Here is a 23,008-nt window from a genome sequence, read left to right as displayed (position 1 = left end):
GGCTCTGGAGCCCCCCAGCTCCCAAAGCCCCCTTGTTTTGTTTCGGGTGGGTACAAGGGCCTGGAGCCGCCTCCAGAACACGGCAGGGGAAGGAGGCCAAGCTGGAATTGGGGTCCCTGCCTCATCCCAGGGGTCCTGTCCCATCCCAGCAGTCATCACCCCATCCCGCAGAGGGGTCCCGCTCCAAAGTGGGGCTGTCTCCTGGAGATGCCCCTGCTCCCCCATTCCCAGGGAGCGCAAACAAAGCTCATCCTGCTCTTCCCTTTGAGGGTCGAGGACATTTCCCCCCTCGGGGCTTTCTCGGCTGCCTCTGGCTCATCCCAGTTCATCTCCCGGCACTTGCCCCTTCCATACATTCGCAAAAGGAAGGGATTCGGGGCAGCCCGGCCCCAAACCACCGGCGGAGATGCGGGGAAGCTGCTCCTGGAGCCGCGACCCCAGACCCCGACCCCTGCCCGGGCTCAGCTCCTCCCGCACACCCAGCGCCGGTTCCCCGTCCCGCAGCGCTGCGGGGCCGCTCCTGCCGTGCGGGCGCTCAGGAGATCTCGTTGCCGAAGACCTCGAGCAGCAGCGGCGTGAGCTGCATGCTGTGCTCGGGCTGGAAGGACAGACAGCGGTACTGCCGCGAGTGCTCCTCGTTGAGGCTGCGCAGGTCCGCCAGCTTCTGGATCATCTTGGCGTAGAGCAGGCGGCCGCCGGGCGCGGCGTGCCGGGCGCGGATGTAGCTCTGCAGCACCTCCGAGAGCCGCTCCTGCAGCGCCTCCACCCGCAGCGGCTCCCGCACGCCCGGCCGGTCTGCGGGACGGGCAGCGCTCAGGGCAGGCCCCGCTGCTGGGGGGTTTCCCTGCCTTTTGGGGCTTTTTATGGCTTGGGGGGATTCCCTCCCTTACACCCCTTTTTAGGGTTTGGGATAATTCCCTTCCCTTTTGTCCCTTTTTATGGTCTGGGGTTTTTCCCTTCCTTTCATCCCTTTTTAGGGTCAGCCGTACTGATGGGTTTTTCCCCTCCCTTTTGTGGGTTTTTCGGATTTGGAATGGGTCTGTCCCTACCTGGGGACAGGATGCAGATGGCCATGAGCAGCACATGCTCCTCCTCGTGCAGGTTCAGCTTCTTCAGCCCCACCTGGAACTTCACCAGTGGCTCCAGCAGGGCCATGCTGTGCCCGGCTGTGGAGAGAACGGGGACTCAGGGGGGCTCTGGAAAAGGCTCATTTTCCTCTGGAAGGGGATCTTTCCCTTTGGACCGGGATTTTTTCCAACACACTGGGGTGGCACTGGGGCCATTGAGGAGGTGGCACTGGAGACCCTGAGGTGCCACTGCAGACCTTGAAGCACCACTTGTCACCTCCCAAACCCCCAGAATTTGGGGCAGGACCCACCCCCGTTCTCAGCCAGGCGCAGAGAAGGCCCAGCAGGGGGAAAGTCAGGGAATTTCAGGATCTGGGGCTGGGGCTCCCTTACCCTGGGTGACGTCGCTGACCCTGTACTTGAAGTCGCTGCTGCCGCAGGTCCAGGACATGTCCTCGAGGGTGAAGGACTCGTTGGAGCGCAGCATGATCACCTCCATGGCGCTGCACTTGAGCAGCACGATCTGGTCCTCCACAGACAGATCCCTGCAGGAGGATTTGCCCTCTGGGTGGGGAGCGGGGCGCTCAGGGGGCACAGGACAGGGCCAGAAGGAGCTGCCATCCCCAGGGTGCTCAGCTGAGGCTCCTTCCCCAGGAATTCCCATTCCAAGGTTTTTTTCATGTGCATTTTGGTCCCAAATCATGGAATGAACAGAGCCTGAGGTGCCTTCTCAGGAATTCCCATTCCAGGGTTTTTTTCAGGTGATTTCTTGCCTCAAATCTTGGAATGAACAGAACCTGAGGCCCCTTCCCAGGAATTCCCATTCCAGGGGTTATTTAAGGTGCATTTTAGTCCCAAATCTTGGAATGAACAGAGCCTGAGGCCCCTCCTGGGCCCCTCGGGTGCTGCAGGAGCTCTGGGTGGAATCTGTGTGTGTTTTCCAGGGTACTGGAAAAAGGGGAGAACCCCAGGGAAGGGGAGAGACATAGAGCAGAGCTGGGAAGGGAACAGGGCGGAGGAATGGCTGGGAGGGGCAGCACGGGATTCCCAGGGGCAGGAAATGCCAGATTTGGGATCTGCAGCCTCACCTGAATCCCGGGATCATCTTGGCAAAGCCGATCACCTTCTGGATGCTGTAGCTGACCAGGTCAGCCAGGTGTGGGAGCATGGAGAGCTGGGAGAACTCCAGGTTCACCGAGGAGCTCTCGTCCTGCTCCTCCTGCAGCGCCAGGCTGGGGAACGGCGGCGGCTCCGCGGGGTCTGCGGGGGGAAAAGCGGTGAGCACCCCAGCGAGACCCCCCAAGCTCAGCAGAGGCTCTGGAAACGCTCTGAGCACCCCCGAGCTGAGCAGAGGCTCTGGAAACACTCTGAGCACCCCAGCGAGACCCCCGAGCTGAACAGAGGCTCTGGAAACACTCTGAGCACCCCAGCGAGACCCCCGAGCTGAACAGAGGCTCTGGAAACGCTCTGAGCACCCCAGAGCTGAGCAGAGGCTCTGGAAACGCTCTGAGCACCCCAGCGAGACCCCCAGAGCTGAACAGAGGCTCTGGAAACGCCCTGAGCACCCCAGCGAGACCCCCGAGCTGAGCAGAGGCTCTGGAAACGCCCTGAGCACCCCAGCGAGCCCCCCTGAGCTGAGCAGAGGCTCTAGAAATGCTCTAAGCACCCCAGAGCTGAGCAGAGGCTCTGGAAATGCCCTGAGCACCCCAGCGAGCCCCCCTGAGCTGAGCAGAGGCTCTGGAAATGCCCTGAGCACCCCAGAGCTGAGCAGAGGCTCTGGAAACACTCTGAGCACCCCAGCGAGACCCCCGAGCTGAGCAGAGGCTCTGGAAATGCTCTAAGCACCCCAGAGCTGAGCAGAGGCTCTGGAAACACCCTGAGCACCCCAGAGCTGAGCAGAGGCTCTGGAAACGCTCTGAGCACCCCAGCGAGACCCCCAGAGCTGAACAGAGGCTCTGGAAATGCTCTGAGCACCCCAGCGAGCCCCTCAGAGCTGAACAGAGGCTCTGGAAATGCTCTGAGCACCCCAGCGAGCACCCTCGAGCTGAGCAGAGGCTCTGGAAACACCCTGAGCACCCCCGAGCTGAACAGAGGCTCTGGAAATGCCCTGAGCACCCCAGCGAGCCCCCCCGAGCTGAGCAGAGGCTCTGGAATCCCAAATCTGGGTGGAGGAGCTGCCTTTCTGCCCCTCTGAGCCCTGGAGGGGTGAGGGGAGGGAATCTGGGGGCTTTTGAGGCCAGGTTCTCCACGGGATTCAGGGCTGGTTTGGGATCCCAGTTGGGGAATGTGGGATGAGGAAGAGGAGGAGCATGGCAGACCCGTGTGCTGGGGTTAATTTGGGCTCTGGCACAGCCCATCCCCTCCCCTGGAATTTGGGGCGGTTTGAGGTGTCACCTCCAACCCAAGGCAGGCTCTGGGGTCCCTCCCTGGCTGCCAATCCCAGTTTGGGGCCAGGAGGAGCTGGGGCACACCTGGGAATGTGCTGAAGGCCTCGGAGCTGAAGAGATCTGAGGAATCCTCTGAGGACAGGTCCTGGGTGAGCAGGGATGAGGATTTTGTGGCCCCTCTGCTGCTGGGTTGGCTCCTCACAGGGGGCTGGGGGAGAAAACAGAGAAAACTCCTTGAGGAATGGGGCTGGCAGAGGGGTCTGTGGATTTTGCAGGGGGAATTTGAGGGATGAAAGAGATCTTTTGGGGTCAGTACCCGAAATTTGGTGAAGTCAGCATAGGTGGGGTCGTAGGTTTTGCGATGGGCCTCGAGCAGGATGTCGATGACTTTCTGTTGCTCCTCTGAGAGTTTGGGTTTGAGGCTTTCCCTCAGGGCTTCCTCCTCCTTCCTCTTCAGGATCATCTCCCTCTTCCTCTGCACCTCCTCGTCCGTAAGGATGACTGGGAGAGGAAAAGGGGTGGAACCAGGGATTAGAATGACCCCTGGATGCCACATCCAGCCCCTGGAAAATTGCTTTTGCCACCTGGAAAATCCCTTTGTGCCCCTACAACAGCTTGGCCCCGTTTCCTCCTGTGCCCAGGAGGCTTTTGGTGCTTTCAGGGGAGGCTCTGGGGGCACCGAGGCCGTGCCAGCTGTGCCCCGTGCCCGTTCTGCTCCCTCCCTGTTTGCTCAGCCCTCTCAAATCCCCAAACCCTCGGCTCCCAGCTGCCACCAGGGGTGTCCAGCGCTGCTTCAGGGCAGATTTAATCTGATTTTTAAGGTCAAGGCACTCAGGGCTGGGGATTTATGGCTTTTATTGGGGTGGCGGCGCTCGGCAGCGGCCAAAGGTTGGGCTCCACGCAAGGCTGGGCCTGTTTGCTCAGGAAAAAGGAGCAGCTGAGGGCAATTTGGGCTCAAATCTTCACTTTTTTATCAATCACTCCAAGCCCTGAGCAGCCTCAGAGGGGCTGGGAGTGACAAAGGCAGCAGGGAGCTGCAGAAATCTCTGGGGTCACAGTAGAGCCCCCTCAAAGCGCTGTTTTGAGGAGGAGGAAAAGGAAAAAGGAGTTCCTTTTCCTCAGCCCTTTCTGCAGGGACTGGACACCTCAGGGGCTGTTTCTGAAATTTCTGGTGCAGGGACCCTGTGCTGGGAGGGCCAAGGTGGAATTTGGGGCGAGAGGTCAGCGGGAGGAGCTCAAGGCAAGGAGGCCTCAGCCTCGCTGGCTCCTTTGGCCCAGGGCGATTTTCCATTCTCCATTTTCCATTCCCCAGCCTTGCACAACCTCACAGGGGCCTGGGACACCTCAGGAGGGGCCGAAAGGTCGCTCCCACCTCTACCATCAGGGAGGAAAATCAGGATTTTGCCATTTCCCCTTGCCAGTTTTTATCACAAAAAGCATCAGATCCACAGGGGCCTGCTCGGGGTCACCCACCCTGGTGCTGGACAGAGAGCAGGAGCTGTTAAAAAATCCCATTTTTAGCGATTATTAGAGAAGGATCCAAGGAAGCCCTGACACCCCTGAGGGACAGACACCCCTCCCTCAGCTGCAGGCAGCTGGAAGAAGGCAGGGAAGGGGTAATTCCACATTTTCTGGCCACCTAGAAAGAGGGAAAGGCCAGATTTCCCAGGCCATCCTGTGAGGAGGAGACAGGCCCTGGCTAAGAATTCCCCAATCCCAAGGCCTGGAGGGGTTTTCTCTGCCCTTCTTGTCCCCAGACAGGCAGAAACCCACAAATATTTGCCCAAGCTGGGGCCTGGAAACGCCACGTGGTGACCTGGGCCTGGCACAGGGCTGGGAGAGTTGGGGTCACCAAACCCCTCAGCTGGCCAGACCCAGCTCCTCCTGCCCCAAACTGGGACAAACCCCAAATTTCAGAGGTGTGGAAGAGCCCAAATTATCCCCAGCTCAAGGCTCTGCCCTCCTTCTCTTCCTCCCTACCCCACATTCCCAGCCCTGAATCCCAACACTCTGTGGAAAACAAGGCCTCAAAACCTTCCTGATTCCCTTCTTCCACCTAAAAATAACCCCAACCCTTCGTCCTCCCTCATTTTTCCAGCGGCAAAGTCCATTTTTAGCTATTTTTAGCCTGTCTGGGTCAGTTTTGGTTAATGCAGGCAGGATTTGCTAACGGGGCTGTTTACACGTTAACTCCTGTGGGGAAAACGTGGAGAAAACGTGGAGAAAACCCCCTGGAATTGCTGCCCAGCAACTTGCCAGCCCTTCCTGGGTAATTAATTGGCTGCTGGTACAAATTAAAGCACTTCCCTCATTAGAGGCTCCCAAAAAACAGGGACAGCTCCCCAGAATTTGGGGACAGCCAGGGTGGGGTGCGGCCTTTTCCTCCCTCATCAACCTGCCAATCCCAAAGAATAAAATCCAGGGATTCCCATTAGGGTAATTGAAAATGTAAGCATTTTTGCCCTCACAAACACTCCAAATGCTGATTTTCTGGAGGCCCTGGGGTGACATCAGGCTCTATTTAGCACATCAGAGAAAGGGCCCTGCTTCCATAGCCCGAATTTCCAGCTCCATGGACACCCTGGCCACAATCTCCCAACAGAAAATGTTTGGTTGGAGCTCTCCAGGAGCACCCAGCTCCTCCCCAGCACCTCAAACATGTTTTAATTTTAAAAGCCACTTATCTCTAAATACACCCGGAGAAAACAAACATTTGGGCCACATTTGTGTGTTTGGACTGGGCTTAAAAACCGCTTTTATTCCCTCTGCTGTTGACTTAAGTCCCTGCTTTATCCCACATGGAAAAAAGGGTCAGGAAAAAAAATCTCAGAGGGAGAAGACGAAAACCCAACCCAGCTCCGTGGGGATGGGAAAGCTCATCCAGTTCTCCCTGTGGAGCATGGAACATGCTGGAAAAGAGAATTTTCAGAGCCATTGGGAGCCATGGAGCTGATTTTCCTCAAAGAAAACCCCAGGAGAATCCATGAGAACACAACTCTGGGACGGGAAGGAATCATTAAACCAGCTCCTCTCAATCATTACCTGCTGCTTCCTCTGCCCTTTGCATCCCTGGGAGGTTCCCTGTGGCACCAGGGAGGTGGCAGAGGCACAGCCAGGGCCCCATGAGCATTCCCTGGGCTGGACACTCACATTCACAGCCCTCGCACGCTCACAGTGCTTGCACACTCACTCACAGCCCTTGCACACTCACACTCCTTCATCATGCCGATGTCCAGGCAGCGTTTCAGCCGGCAGGCCTGGCAGTGCCGCCGGTTGTCCTTGGTGATGTGGCACTCCCCGCTGAAGGGACAGGTGAACATGGCCTTCCTCTTCATGCTCCTCCTGCAAAAGGGACAAAAACCCTTTTTAGGCTCCATTCCTGCTGGTTTGGCTGATGCTCCAGACATCAGCTGGGTTGGGAGCTGCAGGCGCTGCTGGGAAAGGAAAATTCCCCCCAGGGAAACACCCAAGGGTTTATCCCAAAATGGTTTGGGGGAAATGACCTTAAACCCAGCTTGATCCCTTTCCACTAAACCAGGCTGCTCTAAGCCCAGTCCAGCATGTAAGTTTAAGAAGGCTTTGGGTTTAAACAGGGATTTTTAAGGCCAGGAGGGTGGAAGGATTGCAGGATTGCAGAGAAACCCCCCCCCGGCAGCAAAATAAACCCGAGCTGGGGCCGTGTGGTTAAACCCAGCCGCCCTAAGCCCAGCTTTGCTGGCAGAACTGGCCCGAGCACATTTTGGGTGTGCAGGGAGAGGAATTCTCGCTGCAGGACACAGAGAAAGGAGCCTGAAAATGACAACCCTGAGCTGCAGGGAAACCACAGCGGAATGGGAACGTGGAGCCACCGGGACAAAGGGTCAGAGCCAAAATAACCCAGGGAAAAGGGTCAGAGCCTGCCAGCCAACGGGGCAAAGCCAAAACCTTCCAAGGAATAACGGCCAGAGCCAGAATTTCCAAGGACAAAGGGTCAGAACCTTCCAGGACAAAAGGTCAGAGCCAGAATCTTCCTGGGGTAAAGGGTCGGAGCCAAAATACCCCAAGGACAAAGGGTCAAGGGCAGAAACTTCCAAGGAAAAATGATCAGACTCTTCCCAGCCCAAAGGGTCAGAGCCAGAGTTTCCCAGGAAAAAGGTGGTAGATGGGATATTGGGAAGAAATTCCTCCCTGTGAGGCCCTGGAATAGAATTCCCAGAAAAGCTGTGACTGCCCAATCCCTACAAGTGCCCAAGGCCAATACTCAGATAAAAAATGGGTCAAAAATATCAAAACTGGGTAAAAAAAAATATCAAATCGGGGTAAAATATGTCAAATATGGGCTAAAATATCACATATGGGTAACAAAATAAAATTTTTAGTAAAATATAAAGTAAAATATTTAAAAATGGGTAAAAGAATAAAATCTGGGTAAAAATCTTCAAGATTCCCTCGCCTGCAGCCCCAGGAATTAAAAGCTGCATTTAGAAAGGGAGAGGTAAACAAAGTGGCTGCACTCTGCCCTTTCCTGACAGGAATTTGGGATTTTCAGGAATTCATCCCAGAAAAATGGATGGCAGGGCCCTGTTTTCCCCCTTTCCTCCAAAACCTTTGGAATTTTGCTGCTCCAAGTGGGGAAACACAATCCCAGCACTTGGAATTCAGCCCTGGACACCCCAAAATTCCAGATTTTGGTGCACAAGAAGCTTATTTTTTTTCCACAAAACTCCAAGGAAAGGCCGGGAATGCACAAACAACGAGGCCTTGGAGCAGGGAAAAATATTCCCAGGGCTCAGGGCGGGCCAAAATTCCAGGTTTGGAATGAAAATTGCAGCTTGGGTGGCTCCAGAGGCTCCCAGGGTGACACCGGAGCCAGGCTGGGCTGGAATTCCATGGAAACCTTCCTGAGCCACCCATTCCCAGGCGGACTTGGGATCCCAGGGGCTAAAAATAGAGAATTCCAGGCCTCATTCCTGGCCTGGAATGAGGGATTGGTGCTGGGGAGGGCTTCAGCAGGGAGTGGGGATGGGGGCAGAATTCCCAGGGTGACCCAGAATTCCCAAGGGGGACAGCAGAATTCCCTGGAAATGCTGGGTTTTGCGAAGAGCTGCTCCAGGGCATCCCCTGCCCTTCCTCGTTCCCCAGTCCCAGAAGTTTTTGAGATTTTAGGGCTGGGGATAAATCCCAATTTGTAACCCCAGGGGAGTTTTCCCACACTCCCCCCTTCTCCTGAAGCACTGCAAATCTCCCAGATCCATGAAAAACCCTGGAAAAATGGCGCAAAACCCATCCCACAAAAGAAATCAATGATTTTCCCTCCTTTTACACCACGGGAATGCAGCACCACCGGGAATTCCAGGCCTATTTCAGCACCCTGTTGGTTTCCCATTGGGACTCCCAGAGGTTTTTTGGGATGGGGGTGGGGGTGCAAAGTTCCCAGATCCATGAAAAAAACCCCATCCCACAAAAGAAATAAACAATTTCCCCCCTTTACACCATGGGAATGCGGCACCACCGGGAATTCCAGCACCCCATTGGTTTCCCCTTGGGATTCCTGGGTTTTTTTTGGGATGGGGCAGCCCCAGAGGCCCGGGCCCACCTGAAGAAGCCCTTGCAGCCCTCGCAGGTCATGGCGTTGAAGTGGAAGCCGGTGGCTCTGTCCCCGCAGACCCCGCAGACCCTGGGCACGCCGCGCTCGCACTCCCCGGCGGCGTCGGCCACCGAGGTGCTGCAGGCGCCCGGGTCCATGGCTGCGAGCGGAAAAAAAATGGAATTTGTCACCGATTTTCCGTTAATTCCACCCCATCTGGGGCAAAGTCAGGGGCTCAGTGTAAAATTATCCCTAAAATCTAGGAGTTTTCCTTGCATTCCCCCTGATTCAGGCAAGGAATTTTTATTCCCATTGGCTCTGGGCATTAAAACCACCACCCAAAAAAATTGCAATAGATTTTTGGGATTCTGGAATGCTGGGAAAGCTCTGGGGTTGGGAGAGGCTCACTTAACAACCCCAAGGCTCCTTAAAAATTCCCAGTGCCTCTGGAATGTTTTCCTTTAAAAAAAAGGAGAGTGAAAGTGCTTTTTTCCCATTCCAAACCCTCCCATTCCCAAATTCCAGCTGCACCTTTAAATCCATTAAATCCCATTAAACTCCAAATTAAATAATCCCCTCTGCTTTGGGGCTGTTTTCCAGGGATTCCTGAGGGGGATTTTGGGCCAAGATCTGGATTTGGGGAATTCCCTGGGACAGCATTCCCAGCTCTCCTCTGCCACCATTCCCAACCAAAGCCTGGATTTTCACCTTCATTCCTTTAATTCCTTTGGAATTTTGTTTTCATTTGGATTTTCCCAGCTGGGCTTTGGGGTTGGGGCTGGGCTGGAGGATCCCCAGACAAAGAATTCCCAAAACCCCACAGGAGCCGCTGCACTGGGACATTCCAGATGAATAAAAATCCATGGAAAGCCGGGAGAGGGAAGGGGTGAAAGTTTCCCAACGGAATCGGAGCAAAGAGCAGGGACAGATCCAACGCCCCTGGGAAAAACGAGCCTGGCAACTCCAGAGCTCCCAGCCCTGGCACAGGAGGGAACTCTGGGGTGAGGAATTTGGCACCCACAGATCCTGGTTTTCTCTCTATCCCATAAAAAATTGGGAATATTCCAGGTTCGCCCCTTGGATTGCCATTCCCTGGGCTCCAAACACATCCCACTGCTCCTTCTAAATGGGAAAATCCAACTGAGCCCAGCTTTTCCTGGGATTTTACCCCAAAAAAAGATCCCTCCAGCACCACTGTGGTCATTCCATGGAGAAGCCTTTCCCCTTTCCAAGGAAAAATTTTAAAAAATCAAGGAATGGGAATTTTTTTTCCCCACAGAGTCTTCCCTGGTGTCTCCTGAACCCTTCCTGGATTTCCTCCTCCTGCCCCAAATCCTTCCCCTTGCTCCTTTATTTCCTAATCCCTAATTCCAGGCTGTCCAATTCCTTCCTCTTGTGTCCCAGACAAAATCCGGGGAAGGCTGACAGGCAGAAGCTGCCCCTGCTTGTGGGAAATTCCAGAACTCCTCCGGAGCTTCTCCCTGGATTTCGAAATATTCCCAAACAGGTTTTTGCTCCGTCACCCTCCGGAGAGAGAAAGCCACCCCGGGAAAACACAATTCACAGGAATTTTCAACAGGGATTTTTATTTTTTTTTACCATTTCCAGCCTCCCTTGGGGCTTGTTTTTTTGCCCCAGAGGGAGGAAAATTCCAGCAAAATTGCAGCACAATGCTCCTGAAATCTGCCCTGAAAACAGGGACTGGGGAGAGGAGCTGGAATTTGGGGAATTTCAACCTTAATTCCCCGGATTGGAGCGAGGATTATCTGAAGCTGCTGGGACAGGATCCCTGGGAAGGTTTAGGGTGCATTTTAAGGAAAATTCCTCATCCAGAGGGTGGAAAAGCTTCCCAGGGAATGGACAGGGCCCTGAGGCTGCTGCAGCCCGAGGAGTTTTTGCAGAATGCTCGTGGATATTTGGGATTTTTGTGTCCAGTGTAGGGCCAGGGGTTGGAGGGGATGATCCCAATTTGGGATTTTCCAGGATTCCAAGGAAGAGTCTGGATTCCATGGCCTTGGGATCCCACATGGGGTCAGGGCCTTTCCAGGAATGAAACAGCCCCAAAATCCCAATTTTTGTGCCCTGTCCCAAGCAGTGTCCCCAGGGCCACCCTGGGCAGCAGCAGGACACAAATCCAGGTTTTCCTCATGGAATTCTTAGAGGGTCCCAGTCCCTCAGGAAGGGATTGTAGAGCCCAGGACTCCCTCAGGAGGAAATGGGAAAAGACCCCATAATTCCAGAAAAACTGCGCTGGGAAGGGCTCTCCCTAAGGAAAAATTCCCAAAGCAGAGGTGGAAGGGCAGCACCAGCCCCATACTGAGGAGTAAAATCCTCTTTTGTGCTGGAAACAGCCCTGGGGAGGTGCGGAGCCACACAGGCGATTCCCAGCTGCGGCAACTCCCAGGAAATCTGGGATTTGCTGTCCCCTCCCAGGTGAGCCCAAGGCCAGGGGACACGTCCTAAAAATAGAGCTGGGCCTTGTCAGAATTTTGCTGGAATTCTGCTGATTTTTGGAGCAGGGGATTTAAAACCTGGAGTTAAAAGCTGGAGCAGGGGATTTGTGGGGATGGGAGGGATATTTGGGAGGAGGAACGGATTTTAGGGAGCTCCCTGGGGCAGCAAAGAGCCCAGATCCCTGTCTGTCCCTTCTTTGGGATGTGCCCGCTGGAAAAGGGAATTCTCATTCCCCAGAACCTCGACCTGCCCAAGGAGGGAGGAGGAGGAGGAGGAGGAGGAGGGGATGATGCAGCAGCCAGAGCTGTTGCTGCCTGGAATTGGGAAATTGGAGCAGCAGCCACGCCTGGGGCACGGAGAAGGTGGGAAAACCCTCAGGAAACGGCTCCGACTTTTCCAGAGAAAAACGAGGGAGGCTCCGTGTGCCAGACATGCCCTTTTCCACCCAGGGGGGGAAGCAGGAACAGGATCAGGAACGGCTCCAGGCAAGGAGAATCCCTGCCCAGGAGAGCCCGGAGCAGCTCCTGGGGTGCCTGGGAAAGAGGAAACGCCTTCGGGCGCCCGGATAAAAATCCAGGTGTTGTTTTCCACCCTTTTCCGTTTATTAGCGGGGAAAAAGGGCGAGGGTTGAGCTGATAAGGGCCGAGATAAGAGAAATGGGCCCAAGGAGGAGCTGAGTCAGCAGAGGCTGAAAATGAGGGGGTGGCACTGGGGACATCCTGGCAGTGCCACCACCCCTGGCACGTTTTTGTTCCACTCACACCTCAGTTTAATCCTAATTTCCCTGGATTTTGCTCCCCTTGCTTTCCTCAAATTTTCCCTGGATTCTTTGCTCCTCTCACCCCTCACTTTCACCATCATCTCCCTGAATTTATTTATCTTCTTTTTAATTCCCAGAACCATTTCCATTCCCATTCCTCTCCTTTTTAGGCTCCTATTTGCATCCCAGCCCACCTCCAAGTGAGATTTTCCCTCTCTCAATCCCTGACAATTCCAGAATTTCCCCTCAGGGAGCTCAGGCCAGGCTGGCTCTGCTTTGGCTCAGCCACAAGAAGTTAAAAATTATTCTCTGGAGCAGGATTAGCCATTAAATGGGGAAAAAACACCTGGATTTTCCATTTATTCCTCACTAAACACAGCAGGATTCAGGGAAACAAACCCCAGCATGTTTTTACCTGGGAAAAATCTGATTTTTGGGATTTTTGTTATTGCTAGGACATCTCAGTCCTGATCTGGTCACGCCCTGGAGATCTGGGGCAGACATCTCCTATCACCCTCATCATCATCTGCATCATCATATCCCAGATTTTCCTTGCTCCAGGACTCCAGAGGGAACCCAATCTCACCCTGGAAATTTTTCCCCTTTATTTCACCCCATTTCCACCAGGTCCAGCCCAACATCGGGGCTTTTTTAAACTTTATTTACACCATTTTTGCTCCCCTTGGTTTCCCCGTATTTCCCTGGATTTCTCTCCATTCATCCTCGGGTTTAATCTTAATTTCCCTGGACTTTTCTCCCCTTACTGCTCGATTTCCCTGGATTTAATCTTAATGTCCTGGGATTCCTGTCCCCTTTGGTTTCCCCATCACTTCCCTGGATTTTTCCTCCCTCTTCCCTGGGTTTAAACCCCAATTTCCCGGGATTTTCGCTCCACTCACACCTTGCTTTCCCCATCACCTCCCTGGATTTTTGCTCCCCTCGGTTTCCAGGGATTTTTCCCGTGTTTGACCGCAATTTAAACCGCAATTTCCCGGGATTTTCGTGTCCCGCCGCAGCCGCGGCTCCTTCCCCGGCCGGAGGAAGATGAGTCACGGGCGGCTCCGGGGGAGGAGGAGGAGACGCCGCAAAAACGTCGCTTCTCCCGAAAACCTCTTTCCGAGAAAAAACACCCAACTTTTCTCAAAGCTCCAGCCTTGAAGAGGAGAGGAAGGAGCGGCTCAGCCGCCTCTGCCGACCCCAAACCGCCCCAAAAACTCTTTTGGGATGCCCAGAGAGGATCCCTCAATTCCTGGTGCATAAAAATCCCCCCCGTACCTTGATTTTCCTGGGGCTGGCACGGCTCGGGATCCTCCGAATTATGGGAAGGCGCTGGGGAATCAAGAAGTAAGGTGATTAATGCCGTGTCGGGGGGCTCAGCTTCCCCCCAAAACCCCCCCCAAAAATCCCGAATCGGGACCATGAACGTGGGTTTAAATGGGGTGCTTAATCATGAGAGCAGCCAAAACCCCCAAAATCAGCCTTACAGGAAACGCTAAAATCGCCTTACGGGAAGCCCTAAATTCACATTGACACCCCCACGGCAGCCAGGAACCCCAAAATCACCTTACAGGAAGCCCTGAATTCACACGAACACCCCACGGCACCCCGGAATTTCCCGGTTTCGAAGGCCCCCCCAAAAAGGGGGTGCCCCAGAGGGGGGAGGACAATGGTGCCTTTCCGGGATGTGGGGACGCCCCGGAACAGCCCAGAACTCCCGGATTACTGGGGGTGCTCGGGGCTGAGCCCCCCAAAACCAGGAGCCACCCCCAGAACGGGATGGGGACACCACAACCCCAAGGGGATCCGAATTTTGGCAAGGAACGCCCCAAAGCTCCCAGTTTAGGGAGTCACGGGGTGGGGGGGGGGCACAGGGGACCCCCGACACCTCCCGGGGCACCGGGGGGGGGTCAGACACACACGGGACCCCCAAAGCAGCACGGGAACCGCAAACCAGGAAGCACCGGGGAGCCTCAGCGCCCGGCCCGCGCCGCCGCTGCCACCGGGGACAGCCCGGCAGCTGGGAACCATCCCGGCACCCCCGGGGCCCCCGCACCGCTCCCGCACCCCCGGTTCGCCCGCAGCGGCCGCCCCCGTGTCCCGGGGAGCGCCGGTGGCTCGGCCGGGGCGGCGGGCGCGGAGAACGGCTGGGCTTGACCGGCCCCGGTGTCCCCCTGCCCGGCACCTGAGCCCCGGCCTCGGTGTCCCCGGTACCTCCGCTGTTCCTTGCCCAGTACCTGAGCCTCGGTGTCCCCCTGCCCAGTACCTGGTACCGGTACCTGAGCCCCAGCCACGGTGTCCCCTGTCCCGTACCGGTAACTGAGCCCCGGCCCCGCTGTCCCTGTTGAACCCCCTGCCCGGTACCTCAGCCCCGGTGCCCCCTGTCCGGTACCGGTACCTGAACCCCGGCCCCGCCGCCGCCCCCGGCCCGCCCGCTGCCGCCTTTTGAGGGGAACGGGCGCCCCCGGCCCCGCCCCTGCCTGCGCGGCCCCGCCTTGGCCCCGCCCACATGGGCCATATAAGGGCAGGGATGGGCGCGGTCACGGCGAAGGGGGCGTGGCGGGAATTTCACGTGGCCCCGGTAGCGCGGGGGCTTCCCCGGAGGGTCCCGGACCCCGCTGACCACCCGGTGCCCACCCGGATTCCTGCTGACCACCCGGATTCCCGCTGACCACCCGGATTCCCGCTGACCGCCCACTGTTCCCGGACCCCGCTGACCACCCGGTGCCCACCCAGCCCCGCTGCCCACGCGACCTCTCTCCCCCAGCCGGGAGCGCCCCGATGGGCAGGGCACTCTTGGGGTGCCAGCGCCCGGCGCTCCGGGGGCTGCCACCCCTCCCGAAAGCCCGGTGGGCTCGGGCAGCCGATCCAGCTCCCAGTGAGTGCCCGGTGCTGCACCGGGACAGAATGAATGCCACCGGTGCCGGAGTGCCACTCCCAGCACTCCCGGCTCTTTGCTGTCCCCTCAGAGCCCGAGGGTGAACCCAGCCTGGGGACCCTCAGGACACCTGGATTTGGCTGCTCCTGAAGGATCTGAGAGTATTTGGGATAGATCAAGAACCGACCTAGGCCATCCAAAATCCTATTATTGGTGGCTTGGAATGTGGGATTTTGGGCAGAGCCAGCTCAGCCCACCCCAACCTGGGATTGGGCACTCTGCACCCCCAGTCTAAAAAATCGGGATATTCGGCAATTTCCCAATTTCCTTCCTCAAATCCCCACCGGGGTGCAGCCACCTGCAGCACCTAATAAAGCAGCGAGAGAGCTCCCAGAGAACCCCTGCTGCTGCCGCTCCGGGGTTTATCGGGTGTCCCCTAAACCCAAAATCCCGGGAGCAAACGAGCCCCCGGCGCAGCAGAGCCCCCGCAGCCGCGGGCACCGGGTTCAGCCGCCGCGGTTTGCGTGGGGAAAACGCTTCGAAATCGCCTTTAAATTGATTTAATGAGGCCGAGGAGGGGAAAACAACGTCTGGGAAGAAATGGGAGCTCATCAGAGGCAATTTCGTGGCGCGGAAGGATTTCGGGAGAGTGGTGGAAGCTGCTCATTCCCATCCCGGTGCTTTTGGGGTTATCTTTCCATGCCAAAAAAATGTCCCAAAATCTTCCAAGGCTTTTCCCCACTGGCAAGGCCATGCCAGCGAGACGCGTTTTCCATACAAATTTTTACATTTTTCCCATCGGGAATTTGTGGCCCCCGAGCTCTGGGGAAAGTTTGTGGCCGAGGAGGGTTTGAATTCCCTCCCTCTCTCCTGATTCCCTGCTGCTTTTCTGCCCTCAATTCACCCGGCACGAAGGGTTTGGGGCCAAATCCCGGCTCTGCTCGGCATCCCCGGGACAGCCGGCACGGGCAGAATTCGGGAGGATTTAATTCCTGCACGGAATTTCATTCCTGCTTGTAAATCCCAAGAGCTGTGAGCGGCAGCCGCGGTTTTTGTGCTGCTCCAGCTTGGAAAAAGGGATCGGCGGGGCTGGGAGAGGAGGAGGAGGATGGCCCGGGGATGTGGAGTGGCAGGAAGTGGGATCTCCCGATCTTCATGGAATGGTTTGGGCTCGGAAGGGACCTTCAGGATCGTCATTGCCACCCCCGCAATTGTCCCTGCACGGAGCTTGGAGCACCTGGGAGGGCGGCACCTGTGGGACAAGCGGGGCTGGATGAGCTCCGAGATCCCTCCCAAAAAATCCTGCGATTCCACGATCCCGTTTCAGGGCTCTGAAATCCCTGAAGGACACATGGAAAGCAGGGGGAAAGCCCCAGCCCGGTATTTCCCGGTCCTTGGAGCAGTGATCCGTCATCCCGGGGCTGGGTCCGGGCTCGCCCCATCCCGGGAGAGCGGAGATTTCCCGGGAAGCGCTTCCACAATCCCGCCTGCTGGCTGGAAAAGGGGCTTTTCCCCCTTCCGCCCATTCCCGCTGGGTTTGGGGGCAGAAAAAATCTGCTAAAAAACCCAGGATCTAACCCAGGACGCGACAGGAGGCGAGGGGAGGCTGCGGGGGGAATTTTCGCTTCTTTCCCTGCTCTGGGGATTCTCTGCGGGGTCGAGCTCGTCCCAAGGGACTGGCAGGGATTTCTGCTTTCCCAATCCCTCTTCCTTCTCCTTTCCCAGCCCTTCTTCATGCCGCAGCCCCCGGGACGGTGCGGGAAGGAAGGAGAGCAGGGAATTCTCCCCCCCCCGCCTGAAATTTCGCTCCTGGGAAGGAGAGAAGAAATGATCCATAAAATTTCCATGGGATACGTCTCCCGCAGTCGGGCAGGAGGTGCCTCTGGAGCTCGCAAAATATTTCAATTTTGCCATTAAATTTATTTTGGTAGTTTGGATAATTGGGAGGGATTTCTTTTCCCATCGTTTTTCTCTGGGGTGTGCTGGGGGAAAGTCCCACGGGAGGGAATTTATTGAAGGAAAACGGACCGGGGAGCTGTCGGGGCTGGGGGGGAGGTGGGAGGGAATGGCCTGGGGGCGTTTCCCCAGAAATTGAGGGGGACTGGAGGTGATGCTGGGCTGGACCGGGACAGGGGGCTCGGACCGCTCGGGACCGCTCCGGATGGGGACAGGGGAGCTCGGACCGCTCGGGACCGCTCCGAACCGGGACAGGGGGCTCGGACCGCTCGGGACCGCTCTGGACCGGGACAGGGGGCTCGGACCGCTCGGGACCGCTCCGGACTGGGACAGGGGGCTCGGACCGCTCGGGACCGCTCTGGACCGGGACAGGGGGCTCGGACCGCTCGGGACAGTGGGCTCGGACCGCTCGGGACCGCTCCGAACCGGGACAGGGGGCTCGGACCGCTCGGGACCGCTCCGGACCGGGACAGGGGGCTCGGACCGCTCGGGACCGCTCCGGATGGGGACAGGGGAGCTCGGACTGCTCGGGACCGCTCCGGACCGGGACAGGGGGGCTCGGACTGCTCGGGACCGCTCGGTGCCGGTGTGGGCCCGCTCCGTGCTGGGAGCAGGGCTCTCCCACTGGTGCGGCCCGAGTCTGTACTAGTGTGAGGGGGCTCATACTGGGACAGCGATCCCCAAACTGCGGCTCCTGAGCGCCACACTGGTTCAAGCTTCCCCCACCGCCCACCGCGCATGCGCGCTCATGACGGGACACCCCCCCCCTTCCCCGCCGCGCGCACGCGCGCGAGTTACGTCACGCCCCGCCTTGCCCCGCCCTGCCACGCCCAACCGGAATAACGCCTTTCTTCTGCGCGTGCGCGAATCTGACCACGCCTATCACATGCAAATGAAGGGTGTGGTCACTGACCACACCCCTGACAATTGGCGCGTGCGCTTTGGGTTAAATGACGGGGCGTGGCTCTCTACGCTCCGCCCTACAATGTGACGTTTGTCTCACTAGATGGGCGTGGTATTGGTAACCCCGCCCATCTCACGTGAGGAAAAACGGGCGGGGTCATATGAGTCTCCGCCCACGCCCACCTCGCTCAGTTGCCATAGCGACGGCGGCTGCGCGCGGGGACGGGGGCGGGGCCGCGGCGGCGGCGGGAGAGGGGCGCCCCCTGGCGGAGAGCGCTGAGGGAAGGGGTCTGTGAGGGGCGCGCCGGGACACGGGGGCTCTGAGGGAGGGGGTCCCGAGGGTGGGAGTCTGTGAAGGGGAAATTCCTGAGGGAGGGCGTCTCTGAGAGAGGGGATCTTCAAAGGGCGGTTCCTGAGGGAGGGGGACCTTGAGGATGAGGGAGTCTCTGAGATGGGGTCCACAGTGGGGCCTGTTCCTCTCGGGGGTCTCAGGGGCTCTGGGCTGTTCCTGAGGGGACGCGCCGAGCCCCGGGGCTGTGTTTTGGGGCGGGGGCTGCCTGAGGAGATGCTGCTCTCAGTGGAGGAGGGGGTGCCTGGGCAGCGCTGGGTTTTGGGCAGCTGGAAATGGAGCCCATCAAGGTGTCCCCTTCTCCAAGGAAGCCCCTTGTGGATGGGGACACTTTGTGGTGGCTTTGGGACTGTGGCTTAGAAATGGCTCAAAACCCCCTTCAACAGCCCAGAGCTGCTCCTGCCGCCTGTCCCAGGTGACACAGCCGTCCCCATCACCGCCACCATGCGCTCTGTGCGTTCCCTGTCCGCCGCCAGCGCCGCCCCGAGCCGCAGGAAGGCCGAGGCTGAGGAGGAGGAGGAGGTGTTGGTCAGCCAGGAGCCCGTGCAGGACGGGGCCAAGAGTCCCTACATGGAGTTCACGGGCCAGGACAGCATCACCTGCCCCACCTGCCAAGGCACCGGCCGCATCCCCTCAGGTGGCTGCTCCTCTGGGGCCTAAAATCCCCAAAATCCAGCTCTAAACAGCAAAAAAAAAGGTCACTTTTTATGTGTTATTCCCATAAAAGGTCACTTTTTAATGTGTTATTCCCATTTTGCTTCCCAGAGCAGGTGAACGAGTTGGTGGCTCTGATCCCCTACAGCGACCAACGGCTTCGTCCTCAGAGAACGTAAGGGAGGAGTTCTTTTATTGCTTTAGGGGCTGTTTTCACCCCAAAATATAGGGTTTAAAGTGTGATTTTAAATATTTCTACCATGAGTACCACGAAGTCACTCCCACCTTCCATCCCCTCACTGGAGTTTTGGGAGCAACTGCAAAAAGACCCCAAAAATGCTGCTTTGGTTGCTCATTACCCAACCCCAAATGTGCAAAGGGAGGATTTTGAGCCATCTTGATATTAAAAATGTGACAGCACCTCTTGGATACCTCTTCCAAGGAAACCAAACAGGGGGTGGGGTATTTTAGGATCCGAACCTTGCAGAGGAGGTGAAGAATTTAATTTTTTTTTTTTTTCATTTTTTTTTTTTCCCCAGGAAACTCTATGTGCTGCTCTCAGTGCTGCTCTGCCTGCTGCTGTCTGGCCTGGGGGTTTTCTTCCTGTTCCCCCACTCGGTGCTGGTGGACGATGATGGCATCAAAGTGGTGCAGGTGTGGTTTGACAGGAAGAACTCCGCTGTCCTCCTGGCCATCACGGTAAAGTTTCCATGGATTTGGGAAAACAAACCCCCAGGGGAAGGAGCCAGCGAGGTCAGGGTTGTTTTTGTCCCCTCCAGGCCACGCTGAGGATCAGGAATTCCAACTTCTACTCGGTGGCAGTGAGCAGCCTGAGCAGCCAGGTGCAGTACATGAACACCGTGGTGGGCAGGCAGCAGCTCACCAACGTCTCCAGCATCCAGCCCCTGAGGGACAAACTGGTACTGACTGGGAGCTGTGCGAGTTCACCTCGTGATTTCAGTGCCCAGGGGCCACAGCTGCTTTTGCTCTGTGCGCTCCCTCAGAAATGGGGTTGAAAGGTGATGAAGCTGCACTGAAATCTGATTTTTTTCCGCTCTGTTGCAGGTGAATTTCACCGTGAAGGCAGAGCTGGGTGGATCCCTGTCCTATGTGTAGTAAGGATTTACTGCTCCTTGGAGATACCTGGGGAGGGAGAGGGTTGGAGCTGCTTTGATTAAAATTTGGGGAATTAATTGTAAGTCACTCACTTTTCCTGCTCAATTCCTTTGCCAGGAATTTTCTCAAGGTGCTGTGAGATGGTTTTGTTAACACCAAAGTGAAAAATACCAGCAGGAGCTGCCAAAAAATCCCAAATTCCTCAAGTTTCTCACTTGCTGACCAATTTCCTTGATCTTTTCCAGTTTTTTCTGCACTTTGCCCAAGGTGAAGGTCCACAACATCGTGATCCTCATGAGGTGGGTGCCGCTCCTGGAGCTCTTTTCCCACCTTAAAGATCCTGTTCTGCGGTTCCTGAATCCCGGGGGAACTCCAGCCACGGATTTGGGCCCTAGGGAGAAAATCCTGCTTGGATTTTCCCCCAAATCCACCTCAGGGTCAGGTTTTAATCCAGCCCAGGGTGGATAAATATGGGGTGGAGCACACGGCTCCTTCCCGAGGCTGCAATCCCCACCTTTTCACCAAAACCCGCCGGAATTTGGGGTGTTTTTTTTTTTTTTTTGAGGAAAAGACGAGTCTGTGATGAATCCAAACCTCTGAGCTGTCCCTTTGCCCTGCCAGGACCTCGGTGAGGCTCTCCTACATCGGCCACAGCGCCCAGAGCACCCTGGAGACCTTCCACTACCTGGACTGCAGCTCCAACTCCACGGCGCCGGCCCGGGGGACGCCCTGAGGGCGCCGCGGGGACCGCGAGTGGCTCTGCGGGGACACACCCGGCGCCGCCTCCGCCGCCCTGCCGGGGGTGCTCCTTCCCTTCCTTCCTGCCGAGGAATCCGCGACCGAGGGCTGAAATCCCGGAGATGTGCAGTGCTTTGCACCTGTTCTGGGAGCTTGGCACCGTCAGGGTGTTTTGGGGTGAATTGGTTTAATTTTTGAGAGTGAATGGGTTTATTTTTTTTCAGGGAAAATGGGTTTGTTTTCCTGCTCGATGGTGGCAGCACCTCAAGACCCCCAAAAAGAGAGAATTCCCACCTGGCATGAGCCTCTGTTACGCCCTTGGAAGGAGCCAAAGGAACCCAAGTCTTTGGAATAAATTTCTCCCTCGTTTTCCCCCTGTGGCTCCGACCCCTTTGGCATCCAGAGGCTCTTCCCTGGGGTTTGAAATCCGGGAATTTGCTGCTTTTTGTGCTCCACTTCCCAAAGCAGCGGGGATTGGAGGGGGTTCTGTGGGAGGCTGGGATTCCAAGGCCTCCCTGCCGGGAGCTGGACATTCCTGCCAGCCGCTATCCCGAGCAAGGCCCAGCTGCCAGCCCGGCCCCCGCAGCCCTTTGGCATTTTGCCCCTTTTTGGGAGGTTTTTTTCTGGAATTTCAGCCCTCCTTTCCCGTGGGATTCGGGAGCCAGACACAGCTACATGGGAGGGGATCCTTCCTCAATGGGAAAATTACTGGATTTTGGGGTGACAGTGGCACAAAATCCACACTCTGCTCCCTCTTCCAGCAAGAGATTCCTGCCCCTGCAGCATTTGTAGGGCTGAATTCTTCTGAAATCAATAAACCTGATTTGGATCTTTCCATGTGCTGTCCTTTATTTTTTTTTTAAAGAAAAGCTCTGGATTTGTCCTAAATCCAGTGCTCTGCTGGGGTTGCTCCTGTGGTGTTTTTTGCCCAAAAATCCCTGTTTTGCTGGTGGATTTCCGCAGAATCCCAGAATGGGTTGGGGGATGCTAAAACTCCTCCCCAGCGATGGGGAATCCTCTGGGAGTTCCATCCTGGGGCCTCCCTCCCCTCACAGGGAGAAATTCCTTCCCCGAATCCCACCCAAACCCCAGTGGGAAGCCCCTCCCCACGTCCTGTCCCTCTGTCCTTTATCCCAGGTCTGTCCCGGCTCTCCTGAGAGGTCACCCTGGAGCCTTCCCTTCTCCAGGCTGGAAAATCCCATTTTTCCCCAGCCCTTCCCAGGAATTTTGGGGGGAAAATGAGGGGGGGAAAAAACTCGACCAGGTTCCTGTTCCCAGCTGGGACCGGTGCCCAGAATCCCAATCCCAACCTCCTTCCCTGGTGATCAATTCCCACTGAGTTTTCCCTTTTTTTTTAGGAAAAGGAAGAAATCCCAAACTTTGCTTTGTCTCCATTTTCTTCCCCTCCTGGCTGGGTTTAATCCTGATTTTCTGGGGGCCTCCCCTCATTCCCTTTCCCCCTCTTTGCCCCCAGCCCCATCCCATTTTTCCAAGGACCCTGGAGGGTTTTTTGGGGGGGCAGCCCCCAGGAGGGACCCCCGAATTTTCTGCTTGGCTGCGCCGGGAGGGGAAGGATTTGACCCCAAACCCTTGGTGCAGAGCCCCCATCATTAGGAGAGCGTCTCAAAGGGCACTTTTGGGTGGAAAATCCTCTTTAATCCCCCAATCCTCCTTAATGAATTTCCCCTGCCAATGTTTTGGTGCTTGGCCACAACTGGCAGCTGCTGCACTTGAAGCTGGGAGGGTTTAAAACTCAAATTCTGCCCCAAAATGGCTTTTTTTAAAGCTGTTTTTAAAAATCTTTTTGTCATAATTTCTCCAAGAGAAGCTTTGCCATCCACAGAGGCAAAAAGAGGAGTTTTGACCCAAAAGAATTGGGGTGAAACTCAGGAATTCCTCGTCCAGGAGCTGCCTGGGGCCTCTTGCAGGAGAGATCTGAGCAGGTTTGGGCCTCTTCGGGGTCACTGGGCTGATTTTTGTCAAGATCATTAAAAAAATCCCATTTCTGAGCCTTTTGCTTGTAATGAACAGCCTGGCGAGGAGAGGAATTTCCATGTGGGATTTTTTGTGGCACAGCAAGAGTGGAGTCTCCTACTTCCAGTGCTGCAAAACAGCCCCAAAATTGAGTTTTTGCAGGTAGAAAACAGGATAAAATTTGTAGGGAGGACAGGACAGCCGCCCCT

At 56.5% G+C, this 23,008-nt stretch overlaps 2 protein-coding genes across 4 annotated transcripts; one reads left to right on the top strand and one right to left on the bottom strand.

The window, feature by feature from the left end:
• Positions 1-454: 454 nt before the first annotated feature.
• Positions 455-9,178, bottom strand: VDR (vitamin D receptor). 2 transcript variants are annotated; one of them, XM_058042154.1, is made up of 9 exons: positions 9,030-9,178; positions 6,666-6,796; positions 3,771-3,955; positions 3,535-3,662; positions 2,950-2,971; positions 2,156-2,280; positions 1,461-1,612; positions 1,050-1,166; positions 455-795 (listed from the first exon to the last, which is right to left on the bottom strand). In XM_058042154.1, exons 1-9 carry the CDS (start codon positions 9,176-9,178, stop codon positions 536-538), a joined length of 1,269 nt encoding a protein of 422 aa, XP_057898137.1. In that variant the 3' UTR covers positions 455-535. The 2 variants fall into 2 exon arrangements, with proteins under 2 accessions (XP_057898137.1, XP_057898136.1); XM_058042153.1 differs by lacking the exon at positions 2,950-2,971 and having other exon boundaries at positions 2,156-2,327; positions 3,539-3,662.
• A 9,017-nt stretch (positions 9,179-18,195) lies between these two features.
• Positions 18,196-21,639, top strand: TMEM106C (transmembrane protein 106C). Of its 2 annotated transcripts, XM_058042189.1 has the most exons (8): positions 18,196-18,256; positions 18,704-18,954; positions 19,083-19,146; positions 19,511-19,670; positions 19,751-19,891; positions 20,037-20,086; positions 20,333-20,386; positions 20,709-21,639. In XM_058042189.1, the coding sequence occupies exons 2-8, from the start codon at positions 18,762-18,764 to the stop codon at positions 20,818-20,820; spliced, it is 774 nt and encodes a 257-aa protein (XP_057898172.1). In that variant the 5' UTR covers positions 18,196-18,256; positions 18,704-18,761; the 3' UTR covers positions 20,821-21,639. The 2 variants fall into 2 exon arrangements, with proteins under 2 accessions (XP_057898172.1, XP_057898173.1); XM_058042190.1 differs by lacking the exon at positions 18,196-18,256 and having other exon boundaries at positions 18,663-18,954.
• Positions 21,640-23,008: the final 1,369 nt, after the last annotated feature.

The sequence above is a fragment of the Melospiza georgiana genome, chromosome 29 (assembly GCF_028018845.1).
Source record: "Melospiza georgiana isolate bMelGeo1 chromosome 29, bMelGeo1.pri, whole genome shotgun sequence".
In the NCBI taxonomy this organism is placed as follows: domain Eukaryota; kingdom Metazoa; phylum Chordata; class Aves; order Passeriformes; family Passerellidae; genus Melospiza; species Melospiza georgiana.
Note: the sequence above shows the minus strand (reverse complement) of the source record. Positions and strands in the feature narration are given on the sequence as shown.

What these genes read in the sequence shown, in the direction of transcription:
- VDR (XM_058042153.1), bottom strand. Translation starts at nt 9,178, where the DNA reads ATGGACCCGGGCGCCTGCAGCACCTCGGTGGCCGACGCCGCCGGGGAG. An exon ending in CATCGGCATGATGAAGGAGT is followed by an intron (nt 3,956 to 6,665) that starts GTGAGTGTGCAA and finishes TTCCTCTCCCAG; the next exon opens with TCATCCTTACGGACGAGGAG. An exon ending in CTGACTTCACCAAATTTCGG is followed by an intron (nt 3,663 to 3,770) that starts GTACTGACCCCA and finishes TTTCTCCCCCAG; the next exon opens with CCCCCTGTGAGGAGCCAACC.
- TMEM106C (XM_058042189.1), top strand. Translation starts at nt 18,762, where the DNA reads ATGCGCTCTGTGCGTTCCCTGTCCGCCGCCAGCGCCGCCCCGAGCCGC. An exon ending in CTGTCCTCCTGGCCATCACG is followed by an intron (nt 19,671 to 19,750) that starts GTAAAGTTTCCA and finishes TGTCCCCTCCAG; the next exon opens with GCCACGCTGAGGATCAGGAA. An exon ending in GGATCCCTGTCCTATGTGTA is followed by an intron (nt 20,087 to 20,332) that starts GTAAGGATTTAC and finishes GATCTTTTCCAG; the next exon opens with TTTTTTCTGCACTTTGCCCA.